Source organism: Myxine glutinosa, chromosome 11 (assembly GCF_964187855.1).
Source record: "Myxine glutinosa chromosome 11, kmMyxGlut1.1, whole genome shotgun sequence".
Classification (NCBI taxonomy): Eukaryota; Metazoa; Chordata; class Myxini; order Myxiniformes; family Myxinidae; genus Myxine; species Myxine glutinosa.
In genome coordinates, this window is record NC_136271.1 from 107987832 (window position 1) to 108015272 (window position 27441).

The 27441-nt window shown below is 43.0% G+C and overlaps 2 protein-coding genes across 3 annotated transcripts in view; one reads left to right on the plus strand and one right to left on the minus strand.

Moving 5' to 3' along the window:
• Positions 1–1791, plus strand: part of QARS1 (glutaminyl-tRNA synthetase 1) — a 90297-nt gene extending 88506 nt beyond the window's left edge. For both annotated transcript variants that reach the window (XM_068131319.2, XM_068131320.2), the window contains 3 exons: positions 171–237; positions 546–671; positions 903–1791. In XM_068131319.2, coding sequence (XP_067987420.1) covers positions 171–237; positions 546–671; positions 903–953 — 244 coding nt within the window. In that variant the 3' untranslated portion in view covers positions 954–1791. The remainder of the gene's footprint in view (positions 1–170; positions 238–545; positions 672–902) is intronic.
• The window catches only part of MLC1 (modulator of VRAC current 1), a 41773-nt gene continuing 15909 nt past the window's right edge, over positions 1578–27441 (minus strand). The window contains exons 4-11 of the mRNA XM_068129887.2: positions 24093–24194; positions 21490–21600; positions 20022–20087; positions 19703–19819; positions 14953–15009; positions 14729–14851; positions 2291–3292; positions 1578–1855 (exon numbers count right to left, since the gene is read on the minus strand). Of these exons, the coding sequence (XP_067985988.2) occupies positions 1811–1855; positions 2291–3292; positions 14729–14851; positions 14953–15009; positions 19703–19819; positions 20022–20087; positions 21490–21600; positions 24093–24194 (1623 nt within the window). The 3' untranslated portion in view covers positions 1578–1810. The remainder of the gene's footprint in view (positions 1856–2290; positions 3293–14728; positions 14852–14952; positions 15010–19702; positions 19820–20021; positions 20088–21489; positions 21601–24092; positions 24195–27441) is intronic.

The following is a 27441-nucleotide window of genomic DNA, read 5'->3' on the forward strand; positions in this document are numbered from 1 at the left end:
TAACCCAAAAGCCTTAAAAACACTGAAAACACATCCTGGTGAGGGTTTGCAATCCCTGATTGCTCTTTCTTGTTTCTTTTGTTTTTACTCTCATTTTAGCGAAACGTGTTGATGACTTTTCTTCTTCTGCAGAGTATGATTTTTTTTAAACTCTAATATTAATATTTCAGGTTCCTGCACAAAAACCCAGAAGACTCTGAGCAGGTTCCAGGAGGTTTCCTCACAGATATCAATCCTGTGAGTCCTCCTGAAAACTCCTAACAAGGGGTGATTGGTTGATACATGCCTTGAAATTAAATGTCAGAATGACATTCATGAAAGCCTCTTTTCTTTTTTTCTCTCCATTGTCACTCTACTGCAACATTCACTGTTTCTTTTCCCGTTTCCCTTTAAATAACTCTCAAAAATTTTTACATTCAAAGTTAACTATTGTCTTTATTTTGTTGTTGTGTCATGTTTGGCCATGGACCTGTTTATGAATCCCCCAATACCTTGAAACAGCCATAACTTTTGCCTAAGATTTCACGCATCGATTTTGTTTTCAGGAATCCTTGGCGGTTCTGCCTAAAGTGCTCGTTGATGTTTCTGTGAAGGGCGCACCTTTCTTTTCCAAGTTTCAGTTTGAACGCATTGGTTTCTTTTGTGTGGACCCTGACAGCAACGAAGATAAGGTATGTAGGTTTGTGGATGACGCCCCTACCACCTGAACTTGCCCACCTGTGTTTTCATCTGCCTTTTGTCTGCCTCTTATGCACCTCTGCATCTGTCTGTCTGCCTGTTGACAGCAAGTGTTTATTCCTTTTTTTTTTCTGTTCATGTACGTAGGTGTGTACATAATCTTGCTGTGTGCAATTTATCGAGTTGTAAGACCAAGTTTTTGTGCTCCTGTTCTTATGTCACAGCTCGTGTTCAACCGCACAGTGTCTTTGAAAGAAGATCCAGGGAAGATTTGAACTACGAAGGAAGAAATTGGTGGTTTATTTGTGGAATAAAGTTTTGAAGTGGATAAATGGTGCAGAGGGTGTGGGTGGGGAGGGTAGAGGAATGTGGTGGTCGGGGGTGCTGGCAAAAACGTATGCAGCACAGTCTGGATAGATGCACTGATTCCACAGAGTTAAACCAGCCCTAACTCTCATCTCAGGTGCAGCTACGATAGATATATTGGATGCTTTCTGTGGCCTTAACTTTGCTGTGCTGCACTGCAGTTTCAATTGCTTTTTGTGGAATTCCATCTCCCCAAATCTTCCCATGCTTCTCTGAGTAAAAGCACTTACAAGTGTGCTGTTCCTCCTTTTGGACACATTTTTGACTGTGAGACATTCCTGAAAACACTTGCATTTGTGCACATGTGACGCTCATGTTGTTTTATTGTTGATCTGTGCTTGCAAAACGCACAGTGTTTCACGTTGCTTTGGAGTGTATTCGAATGTAAAAGTATTGCCTTCCTTTGTTTGCAAATGAGAGGCAACACTTTTGTGCATTTCTGAAACCACGACGTTTTATTTGAAATTGCATTGCAATGGCCTTGCTCAAGAACATCACATGGTGTAATTGACCATTTCCTTTTCACCATCAAATACAGACACTCAGACAGTGTATGGTATTACAAATTCAACGGAATTGTAAAATGATTACATGTGAATATACTGACAGCAGCAAAATTCTAAAATAGCGTGGTTCACATTTGGCTTCCATAAAAGCTTGCATTGATTTGGCTAGTGTCTTTAAAAGCATGCACTAGTTACTTGTGGCATGTGTGAGAATTTTTCAGAAGTAAATTGGAAAAGTGAAGTGGACTCGTCTGATGTCTTCAGTTTTCGGAAAATCTTTCCCTTATCTTCTGGAACTTCATGTCCTGAAATCAAAGAAATTATCTTAATAGCTGTTTTGTGTGTTATCACTACATCTGATAATTTAATTCTGATTTTGAGAGATGCTGAATGTCTGAATGACAAAAAAGATGTGGTTCGATACGCGCTTGTGTCATATTCGTTTTGAACAAGAAATTTTGAATCGATTAATCAACCCCTGAAACCTTAGCTTACCACTACCCTGACCATTGCTTCGCAAAACTCCATTGAGGTAACACAAACGATGCAATGTATTGATACATCCACTCTGTGTAAGGTAAGCAGTACCTTGTGTGGAATTCCAAATACCTGTTATAAATACCTTGTGAAAGTGACAAAACATTTTTTGACCATTTCACTGCAGTGGGATTGCATCAGCAAATGGTGGTAAAGGCAAAACTCACCAATGTATAGTTGTTTCCCATGCTGCAGTGCCTTACCTGGCTGATGGGGCTTTGTGATCTTGATGTTGTGGGGAAGAATTCTGTGCTCTGTTCAGCAGGGCTGAACGGGCTGCTTGGCTGTGAAAGATTTTGTGAGCGGTTCAAGCTGCGAGGTGCGGTTGAGCGAAAGAGCACGGGCTTTGTAATCGTGGGTGACAAAACATGCTTCGGGTACACAGGCGAGGGAAGAGGTACAAAAGGAACTAAACTTGGCGCTTGCTTTCCCTTTACTCGAATCTTTGGAGAAGGCATCCTCTTGGAGTTTCCAGATGGTAGAACTGAGTAAGTCTTGTGGTGGAGAGCAGGGGATATGCCCGATCCGGTTGTGGTGCATTTGGACTGATGTGTTGTGTCCGTTGAATCCGAGGATTGGAAACTTTCAGTGAAGAGAGGTGTTTGTGAATCTGGGGACTTGGGTGTTGATGGTGAGAGCTTGCCTTGTTGCCTTCCTCGCTGGGAAACCTTGTGGCCTTGTGTGCTCAAGAAACTCTCCGATTCTGAGCCTTGCAGCATCGGCACTAGCACCGCATGCCTATGCATCATAGAAGCTTTATGGAGTGAGGTGGGTGTGGGCAGCGGGTATTGCTGCTGTGACGGAACAGACATGGGGACTGTTGGCATGCCTGAACATCCAGGCAAAGATGACTCCGAACCTGATTCGAGTGTTTCGTGCTGAAAAACGAGCATTGGATGATGAGAAAGTGGAGTTGTGGGCACTGAAGATCCTTTGCGTAAAGGGGGTGTAGAACCAGATTCCCCACGTGCAAGGACCATCGTGGGCAAATCTGTCCGCAGTGACTGATCCTGTGGTCCTTGGGTCTTTATTTTAGTAGGAGGAGACCGTGGGTGGCCATATGACGATTTATCAGGTTGTTGCTGGTGCAAGGCGAACAGCAAAACGTTCTTCTTGTGGTTGGCACACAGGAAAAGCATAATGAGAGTGAGTACGCTGTTCACAAAGAAAGCCAACATCAGCATGGACAGCAGGAGGTCGAACACCTGTCATGTTAGGAGTGGGTGAGGGTGCGAGGAGGATGGGAGGGGAAGTAGGGGTGATTGGTTGATTCCAGGTTTATGGCGGTCAAAGGATAAAAGTTTCTTTACTCATCTTGTCCATACAAAAGCAATACATGACTTTCAAAACGATGTCTCGATGATAAGAGGCCTTTTGCACATGCACTGTGTTGGGTTTTCAATGACTCGGTTCTGCTTGCCGGGCACTTTTTTTTTTTTTTTTGTGTATACAGAGTCGAGGCTCGTGAAAGAGCTAATATTTATCAAACAAACAAATCAAACAAACAAGCAAACAAAGTATTTAAAAAGGGGAGCGGTCGACAAGATGGGGAGAGAAAGGGAGGAAGCACACAAACACAACATTTGAGAGCAGGGACATCGGGAGATGTGTGGGAGGGAGATGGCCTGGGGGGGGGGGGGGCAGGCTGGTATAAAACGCAAGGACACCAAGGACTTCCAGGAAAGAAGTCGGCACCTCAAAAAGTGGATTTGGGGTGAAATTAGCGGGGGTAGAAAAGATCAAAGCTTTGGATTGGGGAAGATAAGAGATGGTGGTGAACAGCCGTTTTAAAGACCTGGAGGGAGGAGTGGGATTGAAGAGAGTGAGGGAGTTTGTTCCAGAGGCGGGAGAAATGAGGAATGAAGGAGTGAAGGTGAGCAGAGAGTTGATTTTGGCAGTTTAACCATAAGAGGGTTGCAGGCAGATCTTGTGCGACTTGTAGGAATATTTGGGGGACGGAGCCCAGAGAGAGCTGGGGGAGCAAGGCCGGAGAGGAGTCTGTAGAAGACGGAAAGACCACCAACCTGCCTGCGGTGAGTAAGTGAAAGGCCCTCGGAGATAGCGTCATCGCGGGAGATTCCAATGATTCTGAATGCTTTGGTTTCAACAGCGTGAAGACGAGCTAGGTGTGAGGCAGGAGCACCAGCCCAGAGGGGAGAGCAGTACTCCATTGAGCTGCGGATGAAAGCCTTGTATGTGGTGAGGAGCTCAGGTGTGCCAAGGAAGGACTTCGCACGACGGAGGATGCCCAGTCGGCGACTGGCTTTGGAGGCCAGCTTGGAAATGTGGTTTTCCCAGGAAAAATCATGGCAGATAGTGAGACCCAAAAGCTTGAGTGACAGAACTTCTTGGAGAGTATTATTCAGAAAGTCGATGGGAGGGTTGTACAGTCGGTCTTTTCGGAGAGACATCGTAAGAGTGTGAGATTTGTCAGGATTGAAAGACATGTTCCACTTGTTTGCCCAGTCTGTGATTTTGTCCAGGTCTGCAGAGAGTGAGGAGGCTGCAGACTGCCGATCTGAGGGATGAGGAATGGAGCGGCAGAGAGTGGAGTCATCAGCAAAGAGATAGAGAGGATTTTTAAGAGAGTCAGAGAGCTCATTGATGAAGACCAGAAAAAGCACAGGGCCCAGAACACTGCCTTGGGGAACTACAGCCTGAACAGGAAGAGGAGATGAGAGAAACCCATTCAGGGCCACACGTTGACTACGACTAGAGAGGAAGTCCGCCAGCCATGCGTGGAGATGTCCATGGATACCAAAGGAGGAGAGTTTGGTGAGCAGAGCGGGGTGCCAGACCGTATCGAAGGCACGTGATATGTCGAGGGAGACAGCTCTAATTTCCTGTTTGGCATTGAGGACCTCCATCCATTGTTGAGACAGCAGAAGCAGCATGTCCAGAGTAGAGTGACCTGGTCTGAAACCAAATTGATGATCAGAGATCAAGCCATTGGAGAAGTGGAAAGATTTCATATCCGAAGCAATGATGGATTCCATAACTTTGCTGATAATTGGGAGAAGGCTGATTGGTCTGTAGTTGCTAGGATCTGTTTTTGCACCTTTTTGTGCAAAGCGGTGATGTTGGCTGATTTCCAAGCAGATGGCAGTTGACCTTGACCTGCTATTTTAACCTGCTATTCTCGCACAAAATCTGTCATTAGTCCCCTACCGGTGTACACTGTAGGGGACTATAGGTTTGCACTCCATCCCTCCGTCTGTCAGTCTGTCCGTCCGTCATGCAAAGAACAGTTTTCCGGACGTTTTTTCTAAACTCTGCATGCTAATGATTTCAAACTTGGTACATGGTTTCCTCATGATAAGGTACAGATCAAGTTCGAACTTCACGACGTTTCGATCATTTTTGACAAAGTTATGGCACTTTGAACTTTGGTCATTTTCCTAACAGTTTTCCGGACGACAGACTGCCGGTAGGAGACATGTATTGCAGCGCAATACTCAGAATGCTTGTTCAAATAGTCCTTTAAACATAATTTTTTCAGCATTTAGATGAAAGACTGGCAATTTTGAGATGGTAACTGTAATTGTTCTGTTTGTGAATGCAAATCGGACTCCCGGAAATAGGAGAAATACGAGAGATATCTGTGTTGATGAGAGGTGTCGAGTTCGTCCCATTTCCTCTTAGTACAAGCAGGTGGCGGCAGTGGATAAATCAAACACACACACACACACACACACACACACACACACACACACACACACACTTCTCCTTTTACCAATAGATGCAAAAATCTGGTAATCTTGTATGATTACCTCTGCCACTGAAGGTGGATAGAGGTTATGTTTTCACGTTTGTCTATCTGTGTTTTTATGTCTGTCTGTTTGTGAGAAGAATATCTCAAAACGTTAGGGATGGATTAGAACTAAACTTGTTGCACTGTTTGGGTGTGTAACAAGGACGAATTGATTAGATTTTGGTGAAGATCTGGATGTGGATCCGGAATACTAGAATTTCTTAATTTTAAGTGATTCTTCACCATTAATATGCATAGTCATGATCTACTATAAATGGATGAGGTGTGTGTGTGTGTGTGTGTGTGTGTGTGTGTGTGTGTGTGTGTGTGTGTGTGTGTGTGTGTGTGTGTGTGTGTGTGTGTGTGTGTGTGTGTGTGTGTGTGTGTGTGTGTGTGTGTGTGTGTCAGTCAGTCAGTCAGTCAGTCATGTTTTTGTGATGTTCTGCTGGAGCTTTCTGATGTGGAATGTGATATACACCAAAATGATAGTCATGTGTTACGTGCTCCTCCCCAAACCCCGGTACCTCCGAGCCCCGAGAGGAGTCACGGCAGAAAGATGTGTTATTCTGTATGTCAAAGATCAATGGTGAAACCACACTAATTGTTACCAACAAACAAATATTGTATTAAGGTCACACAAGAATAACAACACAAAAACAATAGCAATCAATTGTACAACCAATATATATTTCCTATGATGGTACCATCAGGTTCGCACAATATAACTCACTGTGCTCCAAGTGAGCGAAAAGAAGAGCATTCCCAATGTCTCTTTCCCGGCTTCAAGCCAAAGTTGATTCCGGCTTCAAGCCAAAGTCGATCCACTCCAATGATCGTCCGTACGATGTCGTATCGAGACCAGAGTCCCGTTGGGTTGGCAGCCACACCGCCAAAGATGGGCGAAGGTGTCCTCGAGAAGCGACGGGGAAATCACAACTTCAGGTATGGACGTTTGACGGCTCTCAATCGGCGAACTGCAGATTTCCACTCAAAAGCCACATTACAAACACACACCCAAATTAACGTCTGAATGCGGTGACAATGGTTAAAGCGAGGTGAAAAACCTTGAGCGGTGCGCAAATCCTGCGTGAGGTAAAATGGCCGACGGCCCGTTCTCGTGGCGTAATGGCACTCTGATGATTCTCTTCGGAATCAACCGCAAAACCTGTCACGCAGGTTTTTCTGTCACAGCGATAACAACTCTGTCGCAGGAATCCCTTTCCTGGGAAACTCAAAGTTCATTCGTGACTCTCGTTCGCCAACGTTCGCTCCAGACCTCGAAGCAGCTAGGCTTCTTGTCCGACTCGCTTGGCCTTCTTTTCCTCTTCCTCCTCTTCGTCGTCGTCCGGTTCCGGTTTCATTAAAAACATTAACTTTTTTACCTTTTGAAAATAGTAACCTCTATTTCCATTAAACGACAACAATAATAGTACATGGAATCAAAAATATTTACAGTGGATGAAAACCACAACAACGGAAGTGACGAATCAGTAACACATGATCTGAGTTTATGAGGCTAATTAACTACAAATAATCCGGAACAATTCCCATGTTTAAAACACGCACCGTGTTAAGGTGTTGAGAGAAGTTTAATAGGTCCTTCCAAGGCATGGCATTATAATTACAAAACTAGAACGGCACTCGGTCGAGAGCATACCTCTGCCTGGTTCGCCATATCACTCAATGGTGATGAACCGCTTAAAAAAATTATACCAGCTGGATCCGGATCCGTATCTTCAACAGAATTGAATACGTTCTTCCTTGTCACACACAACCTGTCCAAAAAGTTTTGTCCAAATCCATCCATAATTTTTTGAGATATCCTGCTATGTATCGTTTTGGCCCCATCTCCCAATGGTGAAGAATCACTTTGAAAATTAAATAATTCTCATATCCGAATCCATATTCAGATCTTCACCAAAATCGAATCGAATCGTCCTTGTCACATATGCTACATCTCTACCAAATTTCGTCCGAATCCATCCACAACTTTTTGAGATGTTTTGTTCACAAACGGACAGACAGACAGGGGTCAAAACATAACCTCCATCCACCTTTGGTGGCGGAGGTAATAATTAACAAAAACAATGATAACATTGTAAGGATGCATATATGAATTAATACTAATATTAACAACGATGAATAGTTGTATCATTTGGTAATAATAACGAACGTATTGTTGCGAATCCGGTTTCGGAGTTTATCTTCGGATTCTTCCCGAACAAGCGGTAATGAGGCCACCGGCTACAAATAACTCCACGAACGCTGATTGATACCACCAAACCTGGCAGGGTCCTCGCTGCAAACCGCATTACTTCTCCAGTGGCATTATCAATTGGGGTTCGCATCCTCGATACATATTTGTCTATCGACTCAATCATGTAGAGTCGAGCGGTACTATCAAAGACGTATCGGCTAAATCATGGAGCCAATCGTTGTGGTAAAACTTCCCGGGTATGCACCACTACAACTTCATTGAGTCAACAGAAAAGAGATGAAACGGGCAGGTTGAAAAAAACGCCTTACGGAAGAATTCAGCGCACAGTATCTACAAGCCAAAAAAAAAAAAATTTAAGGCAACACATTTATAAAATAATAATCAATACAAGCAAAAGGCACAAGCAAACGGTCACAATTAAAGAAACCACAGTCAAAATCACAGCCCCAAAAGCCTTATCCCCCTTAGCGCTTAACCCCTTCTACAATCTTACTTTAACACTTCTGATATGGGCCCAGCAGAATCATTCCGAGGAAGGTACAGTCGTGGCCAAAAATATTGGCACCCTTGCACTTTTTACAAATAATGCACCATTTCTTCCAGAAAATTGTTGAAATTAAAAAATATTTTGGTATCCACAGATGTATTTCTTTGGTTTGCAGTGGAACAAAACAAAAAAAAGCTGAAAAAATTACGAAATCTTAGCTTATTCCACGCAAGAATCCTAAAATGGCCCGGACAATATTATTGGCACCTTTTAGAAGTTGTTAGAAATAATTAGATTTCAAGCAGGTGATTCTCCTTTACTTTGAAATTGAACTCACCTGTGGTGAGTTGCATGTGCCTGCAATATAAAAATCACTCATTCAACCAGTTTGAATAGAGAAAAGGAGTCATTCTGCTGTTTTGTGTCACTGTGTGTACCACAATGAGCATGGAGAAAAGAAAGAAAACCTGAGAATTGTCTGAGGAGGTCACACACAAGATTGTAGCCAAGCATGGACAATCTCAAGGCTACAAGTCCATCCACAGAGACCTTGATGTTCCTATGTGCACCGTACGCAATGTTATCAGGAAGTTTAAGACCCATGGCACTGTAGCCAACCTCCCTGGACATGACCTGAAGAGAAAGCTTGATCGAAGATTGCAGCGAAAGATTGTTCAAATGGTGGAGAAAGCACCTTGATCAACTGTTAAACAGATTCAAGCTGACCTTCAGACACAAGGTACGACAGTTTCAACTCGCACCATCCGTCGCCAACTCAATGAAAGGGGGTTCTATGGTAGGAGACCCAGGAGGATCCAACTGCTCATTGAAAGACATAAGAAAGCCTGACTAGAGTTTTCCAAAACACATCTGACCAAGCCAAAACCCTTCTGGGACAATGTCCTGTGGACAGATGAGACCAAATTAGAGCTTTTTTGTAAATCACATCATCTCTATGTTTACAGAAAAAAATATAATGAAGCCTTCAAAGAAAAGAACACCTTCCATACAGTCAAACACGGAGGAGGTTCAGTGATGTTTTGGGGTTGCTGTGCTCCCTCTGGCACTGGTTACCTTGAATGTGTGCATGGCATCATTAGATCAGGAGATTACCAAGGCATTTTGGAGTGCAATGTTCAACCTAGTGTCAGAAAGCTGCGTCTCCATCGAAGGTCATGGGTCTTGCAGCAGGACAATGACCCCAAACACACTCCAAAAAGCACCCAGGAATGGTTAAAGACAAAACGCTGGGCTGTTCTGAAGTTGCCAGCAATGAGTCCAAATCTAAATCCCATTTTATACCTATGGGGAGAACTGAAAACAGCAGTTGGGAGAAGCCACCCTTCAAATCCTGCAGAACTGGTGCAGGTTGCACAAGAAGAGTGGGCCAAACGGCCAGTAGAGAGATGTAGGAAGCTCATTCATGGCTAGAGGAAGCACTTGACTGCAGTTATTTTGTCCAAAGGCTGTGCTACCAAATATTAACTCAAGGGTGTCAATAATTTTGTCAATGCCATTTCTTTTCATTTTCTGATTTAAAAGGATATATTAAGTTCTGGATAAAAAAAAAAGGTTCTGTGATATTAACAGTGAAATAATAAATTGTAGAGACCAAATAATTTTGTCAATTTCAACTTATCTTTCGAGAAAATTGTGAGTTATTTGAAAAAAGTGCAAGGGTGCAAATATTTTTTGGCCACGACTGTACTTCACTGCCTTGTACCCGCAACCTAACAATGAGTGGTCGGGATTTAGATTGTTTGCTCGATTGATGAAAAGTAGATAAGAAGGAGAGACTGACGATTGATGAAAAGTCGATAAGGAGGAGAAAGGATAGAAGAGATGAGATCAGGACTTGTAGATGGCCTGTTGACTCACTCGGACTAGGGGCACAGCGGATGGACAAATACCAGTCCTGGTAGAGGTAGGAGGGGGAGCAAGTGTGGTGTCGTGGTGCAGGTGGATGCGGTGTGTGCGGAGAGGAAAAGTGAGATGTGCGAATCAGTAAGCCCACCCTGAAAAGGTCAAAGGTTGTTGATAGCTCATTGACACCTTGTGAATCTTAGGTAAACGAATGACTGGAGTTTATCAGAGGGATAGCAAGAGACATGTGTACGTCAGTATGGAGCTTCACCACAACCCTTCACCACCCTGATAGGATTACTGAGAGGCACGCACACACCCCTCCAAGCTGTTTAGCCTGGGTTTGAATCCCGACACAGCTATCGACTGTTATTCCAGTGTTTCACAGGCAGGGGGATTCATCGGTGTGTGCCGTCCCTTGGATGGACGCTAAACGGGCATCCCGTCTGCCAGGATTTGTTGGTGGACGGCTGGACGTTAAAGATCCCATGATGTCCTTTGCCAAGAGTAGGCGAGCTAATGCCAGCACCCTGAACAAATTCCAAATTCCTGCCCGAACCAGCAGGGGGCATTATTACATCAGTGGCACAGTTGTGCCCTCAGCCAATGACACCACCCCACAGCCTTGTGCTACATATGAATGAATGAACGTATCCTGTGCATTGACGAGCTCGAAATATGACCTTCCCATCGGTGTTAAGAAACACCCAATCTAGATATGATGCCTTCCTCTAGGCCGGAAGTCTGGCTGAATGTTGGGAATGACGACATTGTGTTTGCAATTGCAGATGTGCATTAAATAATTCGCCAAGCTTTCCATGTTCACACGAGGTAATCCCACAAGGTGTGGAGTCCATTCACTAACAAGGATGATTGGTGAGGTCGGGTAGAATGCGCCATCCACACCCCATCCCCAGGCCTTGCACGGGCCCAGACCGTGAGGAGTTTTTTGAAGTACGGCTGCAAAATATCAACCTTTTGGGCGAGTTCATCAGAAAGTTCTCCAAATATTAAGTTGTGTAGATACACCCTTTTCTCTCAGGTGCTTTTCCAATTATTTTCAGCTTCTTTTAGAAGCTTTGTGAGCCATTTTATGTTACAATTCTTCTCTGGCACACACAGTATACACTCCCTGCCATGATGATTGCTGTTCCTCGGGATTGCTGAGCAAGCACGCCAATCATTCTGGGACGGGTTACATCATTTTTTAAGTCGCGTCGGGCTTTCCAAGATCTGTGTTTCCTTCTCGAAATAAAATACAGGTAGTCCTGTCTTGAAGACCCCACCTCTCATTTTGGACCACTGACTTGATGATGCACTGATGTATTTTCCTTTGACCACCTGTTAACATGAACAAGTTTGACCACTATCTACACAATTTCGTCATTTTCATGTCCTGGTAGGTTTTGGGAAACAGCTGAAATAGTAGCCTGGAACAAGTATCGATTAATGCCGGACAACTATGTGGTTAAAGTTGGCATACATTTATTGGTCCTCAAGTCCTCTGCCCTCTCCTCCTTTCTCTATGTTCTTTCTAGGTCGTCCCCATAACGATGCTTACTTACCCTCTTCTTGGATAACAAAATGCAGAAGATTTTCAAGATGGATCCCCTCATTTACAGGTCAGGCAGCCTTCTTCCCATCATAATTCACCTTTGACCTGCTTCTGTTATATCGGAAATAGATGTTCCACCTGCACCTCAAGTGAGGCCAAGGCAATCTCATTGTTCTTTTCTTGAACATTTGACAAAATGGATTTCCGTTTCCAACCCCACGGTCTTTGGACACAAACCTACTACTGCTGTTTTACCACTCAGATTATTTGCTGTCCGTCTGTTGGAATTGTCATTTTGCATGTGTCACAAGTGACTGTCTTATACTGTCCTTGACAGTGAACTGCTCTCCATCTTTGTACAGTATATCTGTTGTGGTTGTTGTTTTATGTTTCTCACCATGCCCTTGGGGCCCGATTTATTCTTTCTCGGTATTTCTCCCTCCATTTCCACAAATCTGTTTGTTGAATCATGACAAGCAGGCTATTCGTTACCCTCCACTCTGAGGCTGAGGGACAAGGTTGTCACCACAGACAGATTTTTAATTATTATTTTTTCTTTTGTATACAAAGTCAAGGTCTCACGGAAGAGCGAGAACCCTGAACGAATCAGGGCACAACAGAACAAAAGGGTGGTTGGTATTGTGGTTGTCCATTTGGTGTTGTGGACACCAGTCTTGTTTGGTTTTTGCTTCACTCATCCTTTCTTTCCTGATCCAAGTCAAATATTTTTCGCTTCTCAACTTGTTAATTTCCCTTTTCTCTTATCTTTGGATTTGCTTCCCTCATTCTGTTCTATCTTGCTCTTTCTTCCAATTTTTGAGGATTGCAGCTTAGTATCTCTTTATGTCTCCCCTGCCCATCAACAATCAATACGTGACTTTCAAAATGCTCAGTGCACAGAAAACCTAGGAAAACAGGTGTGTCTGTGGCAAAAGAAAGTATATCATGTGTCCGGGGTAAAGATTGTTACCTTAAATGGCGCAAAGCTCTAAAACAAGTCGAAAATCTTTGGAAAAAGTACCTGAGAGAAGGGCTGTGCCTCTGTACAATGAAAGACTTTGAGAACTTTCTCAGCTCGTCGAACGCACTGCGTCGAACTCCCGACCAGATGGGCCGGTGCAAAGCCAGAATGGATGGGCATGTATTACACAACCCCTCAATGACGGAGCGCTACAAGTGAATGGACTGTGTATCTGGATTAGGTGTTTTATTTCTGAACACCAATGGGAAGGACATATCTTTTTAAAAGTTTAAAATGTTTAAGTTCATGTTTATTCATATTATAAGTTTAAAATGATATTTACTATTAATGTTGGGGGAGGGAGCTATGGGAGCTGTGAGTGCTGTTATTCAAATATATTGTTTGTTTGGTTACGGGGACACGAGAGAAATTATACAAGATTTTTGCATCCGTTACAAAAGGTTGAAGCGTCCTTCCTTTGTGTGTATGTGTGGTATATCTATGGCCTCCGCTAGCTTGTACGAACAGGAAATGGTACGAATCCGACACCTCTAGTCCATGGATATTCCTATATTTCCATGAGTCTCATTTGCATTCGGGAACAAAATTATAGTTAATCATTTTGAAATTGCCACTCTTTCGTCTAAATGCCGAAAATGATGTTTAAAAAGGACTATTTGAATTCCAGATTTCATGCTGGCAACGGCAGGGTTAAAAGTGCCCAGAGAGCAGAACCGAATCAGTGTAAACACACACACGCGCACGCACACATGCACACACACACACACACACACACACACACACACACACACACACACACACACACACACACACACATACACACATACACACATACACACACACACACACACACACGGCTTCATTTAGCATTCATATGTAATTTCGAAAGTCACGTATTCTACTTATGGTATGTGTACCCTCTTCGATACTTATTGCTCTGTTCTTACTTATTGATGGTATTTGTCCATTTATGCCTCCCTCTGACCCTCTTCCCCGTACCTTGTGAACTAGTGGTCAGCATGTTTCACAGCTGTTCTGTCATCCAACTCTTCCATAAGACCTTTTTGGCAGTGAATTGAAGGCTCATGAAACACCTAAGTGTTCCTTTAACCCCCTGTAGGGGCCAGTTTTAATAATTTGTTTGTACACCTGAAATTACAACACCAGCATAATTTGAAAGGGCAATTCAAAAATATTCTGATAATGATTTTTTCCCCAGGTTGATTGACCACCTTTAGAGGCCATTTTTCCCCGCAGAGCAAGGGTTGGCCTTTTTCGAGCACCTTCGTCCCCTTTTTGTAGCAATGTTTTATGGCCGGATGCCCTTCCTGCCACCAACCCTGTTAGTCGCCTTTTGCAACACACAGGGAATTACCAGTGAACTGGTGCTCAATTAGTGGACCTCGGAAGGATGACAGGCTGAGTCAACCCCCCTGGCATTAATTCAGCGATCGGCCGGGATTTGAACCCAGGATCCTAGGATCCCAAGCCGGCACCCTAACCGCTTAGCCAACACCAGGCTCAGGTTGATTGATTGATGAAAATACTTTACCGTGTTGGACCGCCATTGTCGATAAGGTTTAGAAACAAAATTTCTAATCATAGCATCTTCCCATGGGATACCCTGTATTAAAAATAGGTTTTCCCCTCACCTTGTCTCTTCCCTTTAACGGACATGAGACTTTTCTATGACCCCCCCCCCCCCCCCCTTAACTTCAATTATGATAAATGATAGTTGTGATACTGTAATGAATGTTGTTCATAAATTCCATGAATACTCCTTACATTCATTGGAGCTGTGCTGTGGCTGAGTCCATAGAGTAATCGCTCTGTGCTCATTGCAAGGTACCCACTGGCTGCTGCGGTCACAGGGCTGCTCAGTCCACTCAGGGCCCCCAGAGCCTCGATCTGTTCACAGTGCACATGTTGGTGAGATGCCAATCACCCCCCATCCGTTTTTTTTCCTTTTGCATAAATTGAAATTGCATAATGAACACAGGATGACTCACCAATATCTGAGATGGATAATCCGCAACCACATGGCCAATCACAGCAGCAGGAAAAGACTGTAAGCAGTGCACAAAGACCATTAATGTAATCCATGACATTCTTAGAACCTGCATTCAATTCATACATGACAAAGTTTGGGAGCCAATTAGCTTCAGGTACGTTGTCACGAATCGGTTTTGCTTCGCTAAGTTTCTGCTGTTGTCTTCTATTTGTGGATTATTTTCATGCTCAGGTCCTTGCAATTTGAACAAAAGATCCTTGCGCTTGCAGGACCAAAACTACAACTTATTTAACGGCCACAATTAAGCCCACCTTGAGTTTGGCTGTCGGGGATGCTTGGGCCAAGTCTTTCTACGAATCCGCCGACTAGGCCTGACATTCGACTGAAGATGGCAGGAACTTGTAATTATTACTTTTTTTGTATACATAGTCGAGGCCCGTGTAAAGGCTAGTATTAGAATCACTGAACGGATAAGGATGTAACAGCACAAACGGAACAGTTCACAGAGGATGGAAACATTAACAGCAGAGTTGAAGGCCAAGATGGAGGCAGAATTGGACAAACAATGGGTGTGGGGAGGAATGGGGGGGGGGGGGACAGGAGAGGATACATGGGGTGGACTAGATGAATATAGAAGGACTAGCGGGGTCACCCGTGGGAATCCCACGGGCATGAACGTGTGTGACATTTCGACATATTGAGTTAGATGCTGCACCTGCACATTCAGTTATATAAAATGGTTACAGGCAATTGATCACATCCTCAGACTATTCTCACTCAGAGTTAAACATCACCGTAATATTATGCGGTTGCTTCAACGTTTTCGGTGAATTATATGTCATTCCCATCTACACGGGCATGTATTCCTATTAACGTTATGTAAAGTACATTTAAATTGTGTGGATTACATCATTTGTGGATGTGATCAATTGTCAGTAACCATTTTATATAACTGAATGTGCAGGTGCAGCATGTAACTCAATATGTCGAAATGTCACACACATCTATGCCCGTGGGATTCCCACCCGTGGGAATCCCACGGGCATGGATGTGTGTGACGAATTTTAAATATATGTCGACTGTTATTTTAGGCGGTGTATTTTCGTTTATCATCATGGCGTGATTTAAAAAAATATATCTCTGCATTTTCCTCTCCAATACCTCCTCACACTTTACACACACACCGGCCCATGTTTACATATACACACACACACACACACACACACACACACACACACACACACACACACACACACACATACACACACACACGTACATCGACACACATGCACACACACACACACACACACACACACGTACAGACACATATACACATATGCAAATATGTATACACATATGTATCCACATATACACATATATGCACATTATACACATATATAGATCTCCACACACACACACACACACACACACACACACACACACACACACAAAAACAGACACACACACACACGTACAGACACATATACACACATACACACACACAGACATATATACACACATACAACAACAACATGCATTTTAAGGCCATTTTCCCTGCGAGAGCGGGGGTTAGCCTACATACACATACACACACATATATACACACACACACACACACGTACACACACACACGTACACGTCCCACATGTATATATCCCACATCCCACATGTATATACATGTTTAAAGTGTACGTGCCCTTCCCCCCTCCCCCGCCCGGCAACGCTGGGTACCTCTGCTGCTAACTAATAGTAATAAAATAAAAACGAAGAAATATCTCTCGGTTTCATGAAACTCGGTGGAATTGGATGAAATTCGCTCGGTGAATTCACTCGGTGTATTCGGTTCGGCTCGGTTCACTCGGTTTAAAGAAAAAGCGATAATGTCGACATGTTGCTGTCTGTGTCATGTTGGGCGGTGTATGATACTTTGTTGGCTGTTGGGCGGTGATATGGTGTATTTTTTAAAATATATCTCTGCATTTTCCCGCGTTGCTGACACCGAGTCGTTCTTCATCGACTGTGTCATTCATTTTGGAAATGGAAGTTTCCACGCAACGCATGAATTGTCACGAGTCAAGAGGAAGTGTCTCATCATCAAATGACAAATATATTACATTGTGAAAATTAAAGATTTCAAATAAACCTATTTAAAGTGTATGCGCAAATAACTAATAAATAAAGAAACGAAGAAATATCTCTCGGTAATTTACTGAACCATATTTTACTTCCGGCTAATAATGTTGAATGAAATAAAAACGAAGAAATATATGTCGTTTTGTGACGACTGTCATCAAAAGTAAACGGTGAATTCACTCGGTTTATTCGGTTCGGCTCGGTTCATTCGGTTTAAAGAAAAAGCGATAATGTTGACATGTTGCCGTCTGTCATGTTGGGCGGTGTATGATACATGTTGGGCGGTGTATGATACATATTGGGCGGTGTATGATACATGTTGGGCGGTTGTTGGCGGTTGGGTGGTGGGCGGTGATATGGTGTATTTTTAAAAATATATCTCTGCATTTTCCCGCGTTGCTGACACCGAGTCCAAAACCATCGATAAAAATGAAATCATATGGTGAGTTAGATTGGAGATAAAGGCGTGAGAGAGACTCAATGGCCTTGAAGTTACAGGCGTTTGAGAATTCATTTCGTTCTATAAAGGGCAACTTTCATCGGATTTTCTTCCCGTTTTTTTTCAACCGAGTCTAAAACTATGTTAGCGACTGTGAAAAATGAAATGATATATCGAATTTGATTTGAAATAAAACTGGGAGAGAGAGCAAGACACCACGGGCCTACAAAACAGGCCTCAAAGCTATGCGAGTTAATAAAATGGTGGATATTTGTTTATAATTATATGAAGCCTCTCCCAGAATGGGTGGAGCTATGGGTGGAGCTACTCTGCAAACCGAGTAAGCCACACCCCGGACAGACACCCAACAGATAGACAGACAGACAGACAGACAGAATCATCTACGGCTATTATAATATAGATACTCAGGAGGGTAAAGTGTAAATTTAGTAGGTGGAAGGATTTGGTTTGGGTGGGTTGACGAGGGTAGAAAATATCATGGTTTTGGATTGGGATGATCTGAGATGGTGGTGAACAGCTGTCTTGAAGAGCTGGAGGGAAGAGAGTGTGGAAAGTGGTTCAACAGGCGGGCAAAAAAGGAACGAATGAGTGGAGGCGAGCAGTAATCATGGTTTTAGGTAGTTTCACCAGAAGGGGGTTAAAGGTGGACTGTGTGAGCCTTGAGGAAACCAGGCGGTGAGGGGGACAAATCACAGAATGAGCAGAGGGTGCAAGACCGGAAAGGAGGCGATAGAAGACAGAGACAACTGACCTGTCTGTGATGGCAAAGTGATAGACTCATAGATTCAGCTTCATAGCGGGAGATTCTAATAATCTTAAAGGCCTTGATTTCCACGGCGTCAAGCTGAGCAAGATATGAGGCAGGGGAGGCAGCCCAGAGGGGAAAGCAGTACTCCATCAAGCTGCAGAGGAAGCCTTGAGGGTAGATTGGAGATCAGATGTGCCAAGGAAGGACTATGTATGATGGAGGATGTCTAGTTGGCGGCTGACTTTGGTGGCCAACTTTGAAATGTGGTTTGCCCAAGAAAGGTCGTGGTTGATAATGAGACCCAGGAGTTTGAGTGACTGAACTTCCTCGAGGAGGTTTTGTCAGACGGTCCTTTTGGAGAAAGAGGGTGAGTGTGTGAGATTTGTCAGGATTGAAAGACTTATTCCAAGTGTTTGACCAGCTTGTGATTTTGTCAAGGTCTGAAAGAGAGGGAAGAGGCTGCAGCCTGCCTCAGATGGAGTAATCAGCAAATAGATAAAGGGGATTTTCCAGTCAGAGAGATTATTGATTATATCATCAGGAATAGGACTCGGCCCAGGATACTGGTTTGGGGCACTCCAGCCTTGACAGGGAGAGATGATGAAAGGATTCCATTCAGAGCCACACTTTGGCTACGAGAGTAGAGGAAGTCAGTAAGCCATGTGTGGAGTTGGTCTTCGATCCCATAGGTAGAGAGTTTGGAGAGTAAGGCAGGATGCCAGACTGTATCAAAAGCATGTGACATGTCCAGAGAGAGGGCCCTGGTCTCATGTCTGACATTGACGGTCTCCATCCATTGTTGGGTGAATCGAAGCAGAACGTCCAAGGTGGAGTGACCTGGTCTAAATCCAAATTGGTAATCAGAGATGAGGTTGTTGGGGAAAAAAGGGAAGTATTTCATATCAACTACAATGTTGGATTTTGTGACCTCCGTGATGAGTCGAAGTAAGCTGGTCTGTGGTTAAGGGGATCCGTTTTTGCACCTTTTATGTAATACAGGAATATTGGCGGATTTCCAAGCAGATGTGACAACACCTTGGGTAGATGATAGGGTGAAAATGGCAGAGATGATGTGCAAGAGCAGAAAACAGATTTTTAGGACACGTGAGCTGATGCTGTCCGGTCCAGGAGAAGTCATTCGAGGGTTGAAAGAACCTTCTCCACCTTACCTTCTCAGGTGCAAAAGACACAGAGCTCAGGGGCAGTTGGGTACAAAAGAGGATGGGAAATCTAATTTTATAGGAAATCAACAACTTCGCTGTAAATAGACGAAATGCTTGAAAATTGCATCACTTGCATTAACGTATTGTTCTGCTGTTTCATTTGAAATTGTGTAAATGTAAAGCAAAGATTAACTTTTTTTGCACAGAATCCCCGAAATAAGCCAATGTCCCAATCCTCACATACAGCAATGAGGGCCCACAGGCATGACTGCAATGCAACGGAGTTTGAAGACCATGGCTGTAGCGTTAGTGCAGCCATTCCACCAAAAAGTGTGAGTATTCCACCGACCAACTGCAGTGCCTGCAAATACACATCATGGTAGTCCTGAAGACATCCAAGGCCAAACCACACCCTTTATCCACTGTTATTCCAGCCATTCTACTCTTATTTCAGATTATGATTACGCCATTATCTTCTTCTTTTCTTTCCTAAGCGTAGATTACTCCTAGCAGGATTGTGCTCAAGGAGGCACTGCTTCGGAACGCCAACTGCCAGTTCTCACCGCACAAAGACGTGTGATGCGCCTTGGGAACGTTTCAGGTCCATGTGCTTTGATTTTGGGTGAAGTCTAAAGGTCAGAAAAGAAAAAGCAGTAAGGTCATGCCAAAAATGCCGTTTAATTGCACTCATATTTACTAAGATCTACTTCTGAGAAAATGGCTCTCAATGATGTCAGTTATTACCCTTCGCTCGCGAAGCGAAAAGCGGGGTTAAGCATTCACTTGCGTACGTGTGCCGTGTGCAGTACGTGTCTGCATTTTAAAAATTCATTTTCTCGGCAACCGTTGGTCCGATTCACACGAAATTTTACCATAGAAGCGCCTCCGCCTGTAGAATTTTTGTATTCATAAATATGACGTCATATGTCACGTGGTATGGACGCCATCTTGGAAAACCGTTGCACCTCTATATCTCCCAAACCTCTTAATGGAAAAAATTTAAACATGGCTCATTGTGAAGTACTCACCATGGGGAATAGATATGTTGATGGTGGTCATCGGTGCCTTAATTATGACGTCATAATTCGACAAGTACAACGCTTGATCTGATCAGTGTGAATAAAATAAAAATTCCTCTGCAACTGTTAGTCCGATGGACACTACATTTTAAGAATATGTGCGGCTCCTGTATAATTTTTTAAATGATAATTATAACGTCATAGGTCACGTGGTGCAGACGCCATCTTGGAAAAAATCGCAAATGGTTACACCTCTATATCTCCGAAACCGCTTCATGGAAAAAAATTGAAACATGACTCATCAAGTACTGCCCTTGGGGAATAAGATATGTTAATGATGATGTCATCGGTGTCTTTATTATGACGTCATAATTCGACAAGTACAACACATCCGATCATTGTGAATTTTCTTTCTCAGCAACTGTTGGTCTAATGGGCACGAAATCTTCACCATAGGAGCGCCTCCTCCTGTAGAATATTTTAATGATAATAATTACGTCATATGTCATGTGGTACAGGTGCCATCTTGGAAAAACCCAAAAAATGTTGCACCTCTATATCTCCAAAACCGCTGCATGGAAAAAATTGAAACATGGCTCATTGTAAAGAACTCCACATGGGGAATAGGTGTTGTTAACGATGACGTCATTGGTGCCATAATCATGACGTCATTATTTGACAGGGACAACACAGTATGATCAGTTTGAAATGTATTGAGCGTGATCGATGCAACAATTATAGAGAATATAAATTTATGATGTCATCGCTCACGTGGTCTGGCAGCCATATTGGATCAAAGAAAAAAAAATGTTCAAAAACACGAGTTGGCTCGCAACAAGTTGACTGCGCAGGGTAAGTATTCTATGAATACCATCTAGTTCTCTGAGTGGTTGATTACACTATTAAAGGGCAGAATTCTATTTTACAATACTATCTCAGCTCGGTGGCATTTTATGGGTCAGTAATGGCAGATAGAAACAGTGTAATGGGTACATAACTCTGCTGACATTACATTGTGCACCAGATGCAGAGAGGAACAGGCCTGGGCAGCCCATGTTATCAGAAGCAGGTGTAGGGCAGACAAAAGCTCCAGCAGGATGAGGAGTAGCAGGCCCAAATTGATCTGTAGGTCACAATGCAATCAAACACAAATACGTTTCCAGCTTAACCTGGACAATAGAAGCCTCGGCTATGGTTAGATGACAACGTTTGTTGTAATGTATATATTAGTGAACTATAAAAGGTGCATTTAAAGTATTTTAGTGCATTTAAAGTTTTTTAGTCTATTAAAAAAATATTTTAAAGCAACATTTTTTGGGGAGCTATATTAACCCTCCAAGTTTCACTCTCGATCTGCTCCTGAGGTTATATGATTTCACTATAAACAACGTTGCGGGTTAGTCGGCCTGCAGCATGTGCAGTTCCTCTCCTTATCTGTAATTCACTCTGGTTGGCAAAGATGCGCAGATTGAGTGGGTCTCCTACTCTACTCTCTGCAACGTACAGCTGTCCGTGTGTAAAAACACATGACAGGTTCGATCGCTTCGACGACATGTTCGGCTTGTGCAGCATATAAATAAAAATGTCGGTCGCTGCAGTCAGCCGTCATACGCCATAATGACATCATAGACGTAACGACATCATAGATGTAATGACGGACGGACACAAAAATGCTCCTACTTTAATATAATATTGAAGATGATATATTTTAACCTCCAGTAACTTTGCAGTCACTACGAAAGGATTAGTGTTACGAATAGATTTACTATAATATTAACGTTACGTTATCATTATTACGAAAATGATATTACTATCAAAAAACCGAGGCTAATTCCTTACTTCCGCGGTCGTTAGTTTCATACAGCGCTTATTATTGATTCATGAACCATACATCGCTTCAATCCATTAACCTTGCTTTCACAACATTAGGATTAAAGTGTTATGTTCATATTTACTCTATTATTATTATTATTATTATTATTATTATTATTATTATTATTACGAAAATGATACTACTGAAACAACACTACTGTAGAAACCTGGGCTTAATTTGTCTGAAGGTGAGGCATGAAGCCTAAGGCCTATACGTACTGTGTTGTTAGAAGACCCGTAACACCGATGCTTTCGATATTTGATGATCATTTTAACAATCGGTTTGTTTGTGTTTCACACTGAATGAAAAACGTAAAGGTAGAGCATGGCGATTGTGATACGTGACAGGTTCAACGATATGTTTGGCATGAACGGCATAGGAATCAAAATGGCGGTGCGTGGAGTCAGCTGCCGTAGCACATCACATCACCACTGTCATGTGACCAGATCCTTAGCACTGATTGGTGTACGTTTGAGGGGACATACATGCATACATACATGTATATGGACAGACAAACACTGTTCTCGACGGCTTTGCGCGATAGGCTACGCCGTAAAAAATCAGAGCTGTGAGGTACCAGGATATCCAATACCATTTTTGCTAAACTATACAAAGATGAAGGCCATCATCTATCCCAGTGCCTAATTCATAATTCGACCTTTTCAAGTGATTGGGCACATGGGGGGATGGGGTGGGGGGAGGGGGGGCTGTCAGGAGAGCACCGAGGTAGCACACTCACCATTGAGCCGTCTATTTTGGGTTTGATTCCCAATACAACTGTAACTTGTCACCCTCGCCTCCATCTGCACTTACCCAACCCGTTCCTGCTACTGTAAATATCCTCTGCAATGTGTTTCAAACCCACGCTTTCAAGACCACAGGTCAGAGGTGAGTGTGCATACCTATAGTCTTTCCTGCCAGGTCCCACCTTTCTTTACCTGGACGAATCTAATTCCACGCTAAGAACCTACCTAAGGACTCGTCTTAGTTTTAGCTGGTTCCAGACTAGGCTATTCTCTTCTGAACCAAACTTACGCACTGCAAAATAACGGTATCAAATACAAAAACACCAAAAGCAACCACTTATCCATGTCATCATATGGAGTACTGTGTACGCCTACCAATCTCGCGACATCTAATTTCAAATAGATTGAATCTTTATTTGATGGAAATGGAACAAAAATTAACTGATATATTAATACCATGTCTGGTTACATTGTGATTTCTTTCTACTTTTTGGATTTTAAAGTAATCCAAAAGACAATTTTACAGATTTTCCATTTTTCCGGAAGTACTTGTCATTAATTTCTAGGATTTGCTTATGCTCTGTTTTTTAGGGAAATTTCCAAAAAAGGAACAATGGAGAGCTTCAAAAACTGGTTCCAGAAAATATCCTGTTAGCTTTAAAAGTCGTTTCTTACAGTAGGTATCCCAAAAGGCTCAGGTAGAACCATAGATACCATCGACTCGGGTAGAACCAATCTTATGTATGATACAGGTCATACTTTACATAAGAATTGTACTTTTTGTAGTCTTCGATTGGCTGTTTTTAACACAAACCTGATCATGGAAAGGCATTTGGCTGTTATCGGCCTAGGCTCAAGAAGGAAGAGGAGTACAGGTTTCAGGGTGTTAATCAGCAGGTGCGTCTGCGAATGTTCTGCTGCAGCTTTGATTCTGGAATACAATTGTCTGCAGTTGCGATGCAAACCATGACACAATTATTATGAGGCAGAACTCACACTCAGGATGGTTGGTTTGAGCAGCAACAGGCAGCCGTACCACAGTAAGCAGAGTGTTGTGAGTGTAAACGTTGTCACCGACAGTAAATGAAAACACGAGATCTGAAAGAACAAAGGTTACAGATGAATCGATCTGCAGTGGAGGAATTTGTTTTTGTACGATTGACTGTAAGGGATTTATGGATCATTAAAGTGGGAAAGCATCACAGGTAGGAATCAAAATCAAATGTCCAATTCGGACACCTGATTTGTATTTGTTACTTGCAAAATCGAAGGTTTTTCAAGTATATTGGTTGGTCTTGTCCGCTATCCTGTCTGTCTGTCAATCACAGGTAACAATTCTAAACCAATTGTCATGAAACTTCAAGTTGTAGGGGTCGTCACAACTGAGAAGCTGATTGATTTTGAGGTCGAATGTCATCTTGAGGTCAAATTTCTAAAAATCGTCATTTTTTCATCCGATGGACCTGTAAATTAAACAGAAATTTCATAGTGCATCACTGAATTGGGAAACCAACTATTTCTCAGGTCAAAGGTGAAAGGTCAACTCAAGGTCAACCTTCTAAAATCATCAATTTTTATCTGAAAATAATAGCCGGCGAAGCCGGTGTTGTCAATGAACGCTTACGTATTATGTTGAAAACCAGATTATGCTGGATCCTTTGAGAATTCCAAGCTTTGACGCACCAAATCGCTCAATGGAGGCCGCCATCTTGCGGATGCGGAAGTATGCATAACAAATTGAAAAACGTTCAATAGGAGTTTGTTTCACCCGTCTTTTTTTGATTCACAATCTTATGCACCTCTAATTTGTAATTAAAATACTTTAAGACCAACCTCGGCCCGCACGGGCCTGCTTATCTTCAACGAAAATCGTCACCAAACACCGGAACCAATGAGATTCGAGCATTTGAAAAAATATTTCAAAAACCAAATCACTCGATGGAGGCCGCCATCTTCCGGATGCGGAAGTATGCATTAAAAATTGCGAAAAAGTTCAATAGGAGTTTGTTTCACCCGTCTTTGTTTGATTCACAATCTTATGCACCTCTAATTTGTAATTAAAATACTTCAAGACCAACCTCGTTATCTTCAACGAAAATCGTCACCAAACACCGGAACCAATGAGATTCGAGCATTTGAAAACATATTTCGAAAAAGCTTATTACGCGTTTCGGAGGCTGAAAACGGCGTCAAATATTCTAAAATTGACGAAGAATTATTTTTTTGAATTCTCACGGCCGTAGGGGATAGTTTTTCACGGCCGGAAATATCCGAAGTTGAGACGGAATTCACCGAATTAATCAAGAAGTAAATTTTATCAATTTTAATCTCATCCAGAATGCAAATGGTGTCATTTTGAACTCGGTACGGTACCGACGACACCTACCTACTACCAACTACCTAACCTACTGATGCCATTGTGATGGGTAAAATAGTGGCAAGAGGCTTTGGCTTCGCCGGCTCATTGCGGCTTTGCAGTCGGGTACTAGTAGCCGGCGAAGCCGGTGTTGTCAATGAACGCGTACGTATTATGTTGAAAAAACAGATTATGCTGGATCCCTTGGCTTGAGAATTTCGAAGCTTTGACGCACCAAATCGCTCAATGGAGGCCGCCATCTTGCGGATGCGGAAGTATGCATAACACATTTGAAAAAGTTCCATAGGAGTTTGTTTCACCTGTCTTTGTTTGATTCACAATCTTATGCACCTCTAATTTGTAATTAAAATACTTTAAGACCTACCTCCCCCCGCACGGGCCTGGTTATCTTAAACGAAAATCGTCACCAAACACCGGAACCAATGAGATTCGAGCATTTGAAAAAATATTTCAAAAACCAAATCGCTCAATGGAGGCCGCCATCTTCCGGATGCGGCAGAATGCATAAAAAAAATTGCGAAAAAGTTCAATAGGAGTTTGTTTCACCCGTCTTTGTTTGATTCATAATCTTATGCACCTCTAATTTGTAATTAAAATACTTTAAGACCAACCTCGTTATCTTCAACGAAAATCGTCACCAAACACCGGCACCAATGAGATTCGAGCATTTGAAAAAATACTTCAAAAAAGCTTAGTACGCGTTTCGGAGGGTGAAAACGGCGTCAAATATTCTAAAATTGACGAAGAATTATGTTTTAGAAATGTCGCGGCCGGTGGGAATAGTTTTTCACGGCCGGAAATATCCGAAGTTGAGACGGAATTCACCGAATTAAATCAAGAAGTAAATTTTATCAATTTTAATCTCATCCAGAATGCAAATGGTGTCATTTTCGGTCTGAATTTGCGAAATTTTGTGAGCTGACCAATCAGCGATCAGCTTAGGTCAGCCAATCAGCGCCATCGACACGGTTTGATTAACGACAGTCACACATTGCCGTTGAAATGGCGCTATCGTCTGATCTGTCGGCACTGATCTTACTGCAAGCTAACTTCTTCTGGTGGAGGAAGCCACAGTGCCCGGAGAGAACCAGTCCTGACCGACTGAAGTTAGAAGACTACACACATACTGTGAAAACGTATATTAAGCCCAGTTAAAATTTCTTAAAATAGGCCCTAAGCTAGCACATCGTATAGTTACTTCCTTAAGCTTCTTGTGACATTTATTGTATGTAGGTATTGGGGAGGACTGTCTGCTCTTCTCTTTTACCAAGTCTTACCAGGTACGGTACCTACTACACCTACCTACGACCAGCTACCTAACCCACTGATGCCATCGTGATGGGTAAAATAGTGGCAAGAGGCTTTGGCTTCGCCGGCTCATTGCGGCTTTGCAGTCAGGTACTAGTAAATTTTAACCCGATTGACCCGAGCTTTTATTGTCCCCCGTAGCACCGCGGAGCGAAAGGGGGACTATGGTTTTCCCCTCCGTCTGTGTGTCCGTCCGTCCTTCCGTCCGTGCGGGCGTGCGTGCGTACGTGCGTGCGTGCGTACGTGCGTGCGTAAGCGAAGGACCGCATTCGAATTTGGTGTGTGGGTGCAACCCACATCAAAATCCAAGATGGCCGCCGCCATGTATGTCTGACGCCATGTATGTCTGAACCATGTGAGCGGAATATCTTGAAAAATAAGCGAAGTACCAACTTCTAATCTGGTGTGCGTGTGTATCTAGGCATAAGGAAGAACGCTATTGAAAATTGGGTCGCCACATAAAAATCCAAGATGGCCACCGCCATGTATGTCTGAACATTGTGAGCGGAATATCTTGAAAAATAAGCGAAGTACCAACTTCTAATCTGGTGTGTGGGTGTATCTAGGCAAAAGGAAGAACGCTATTGAAAAGTGGGTCGCCACGTCAAAATCCAAGATAGCCGCCACCATATATATGTCTGAACCTTGTGAGCGAAATAT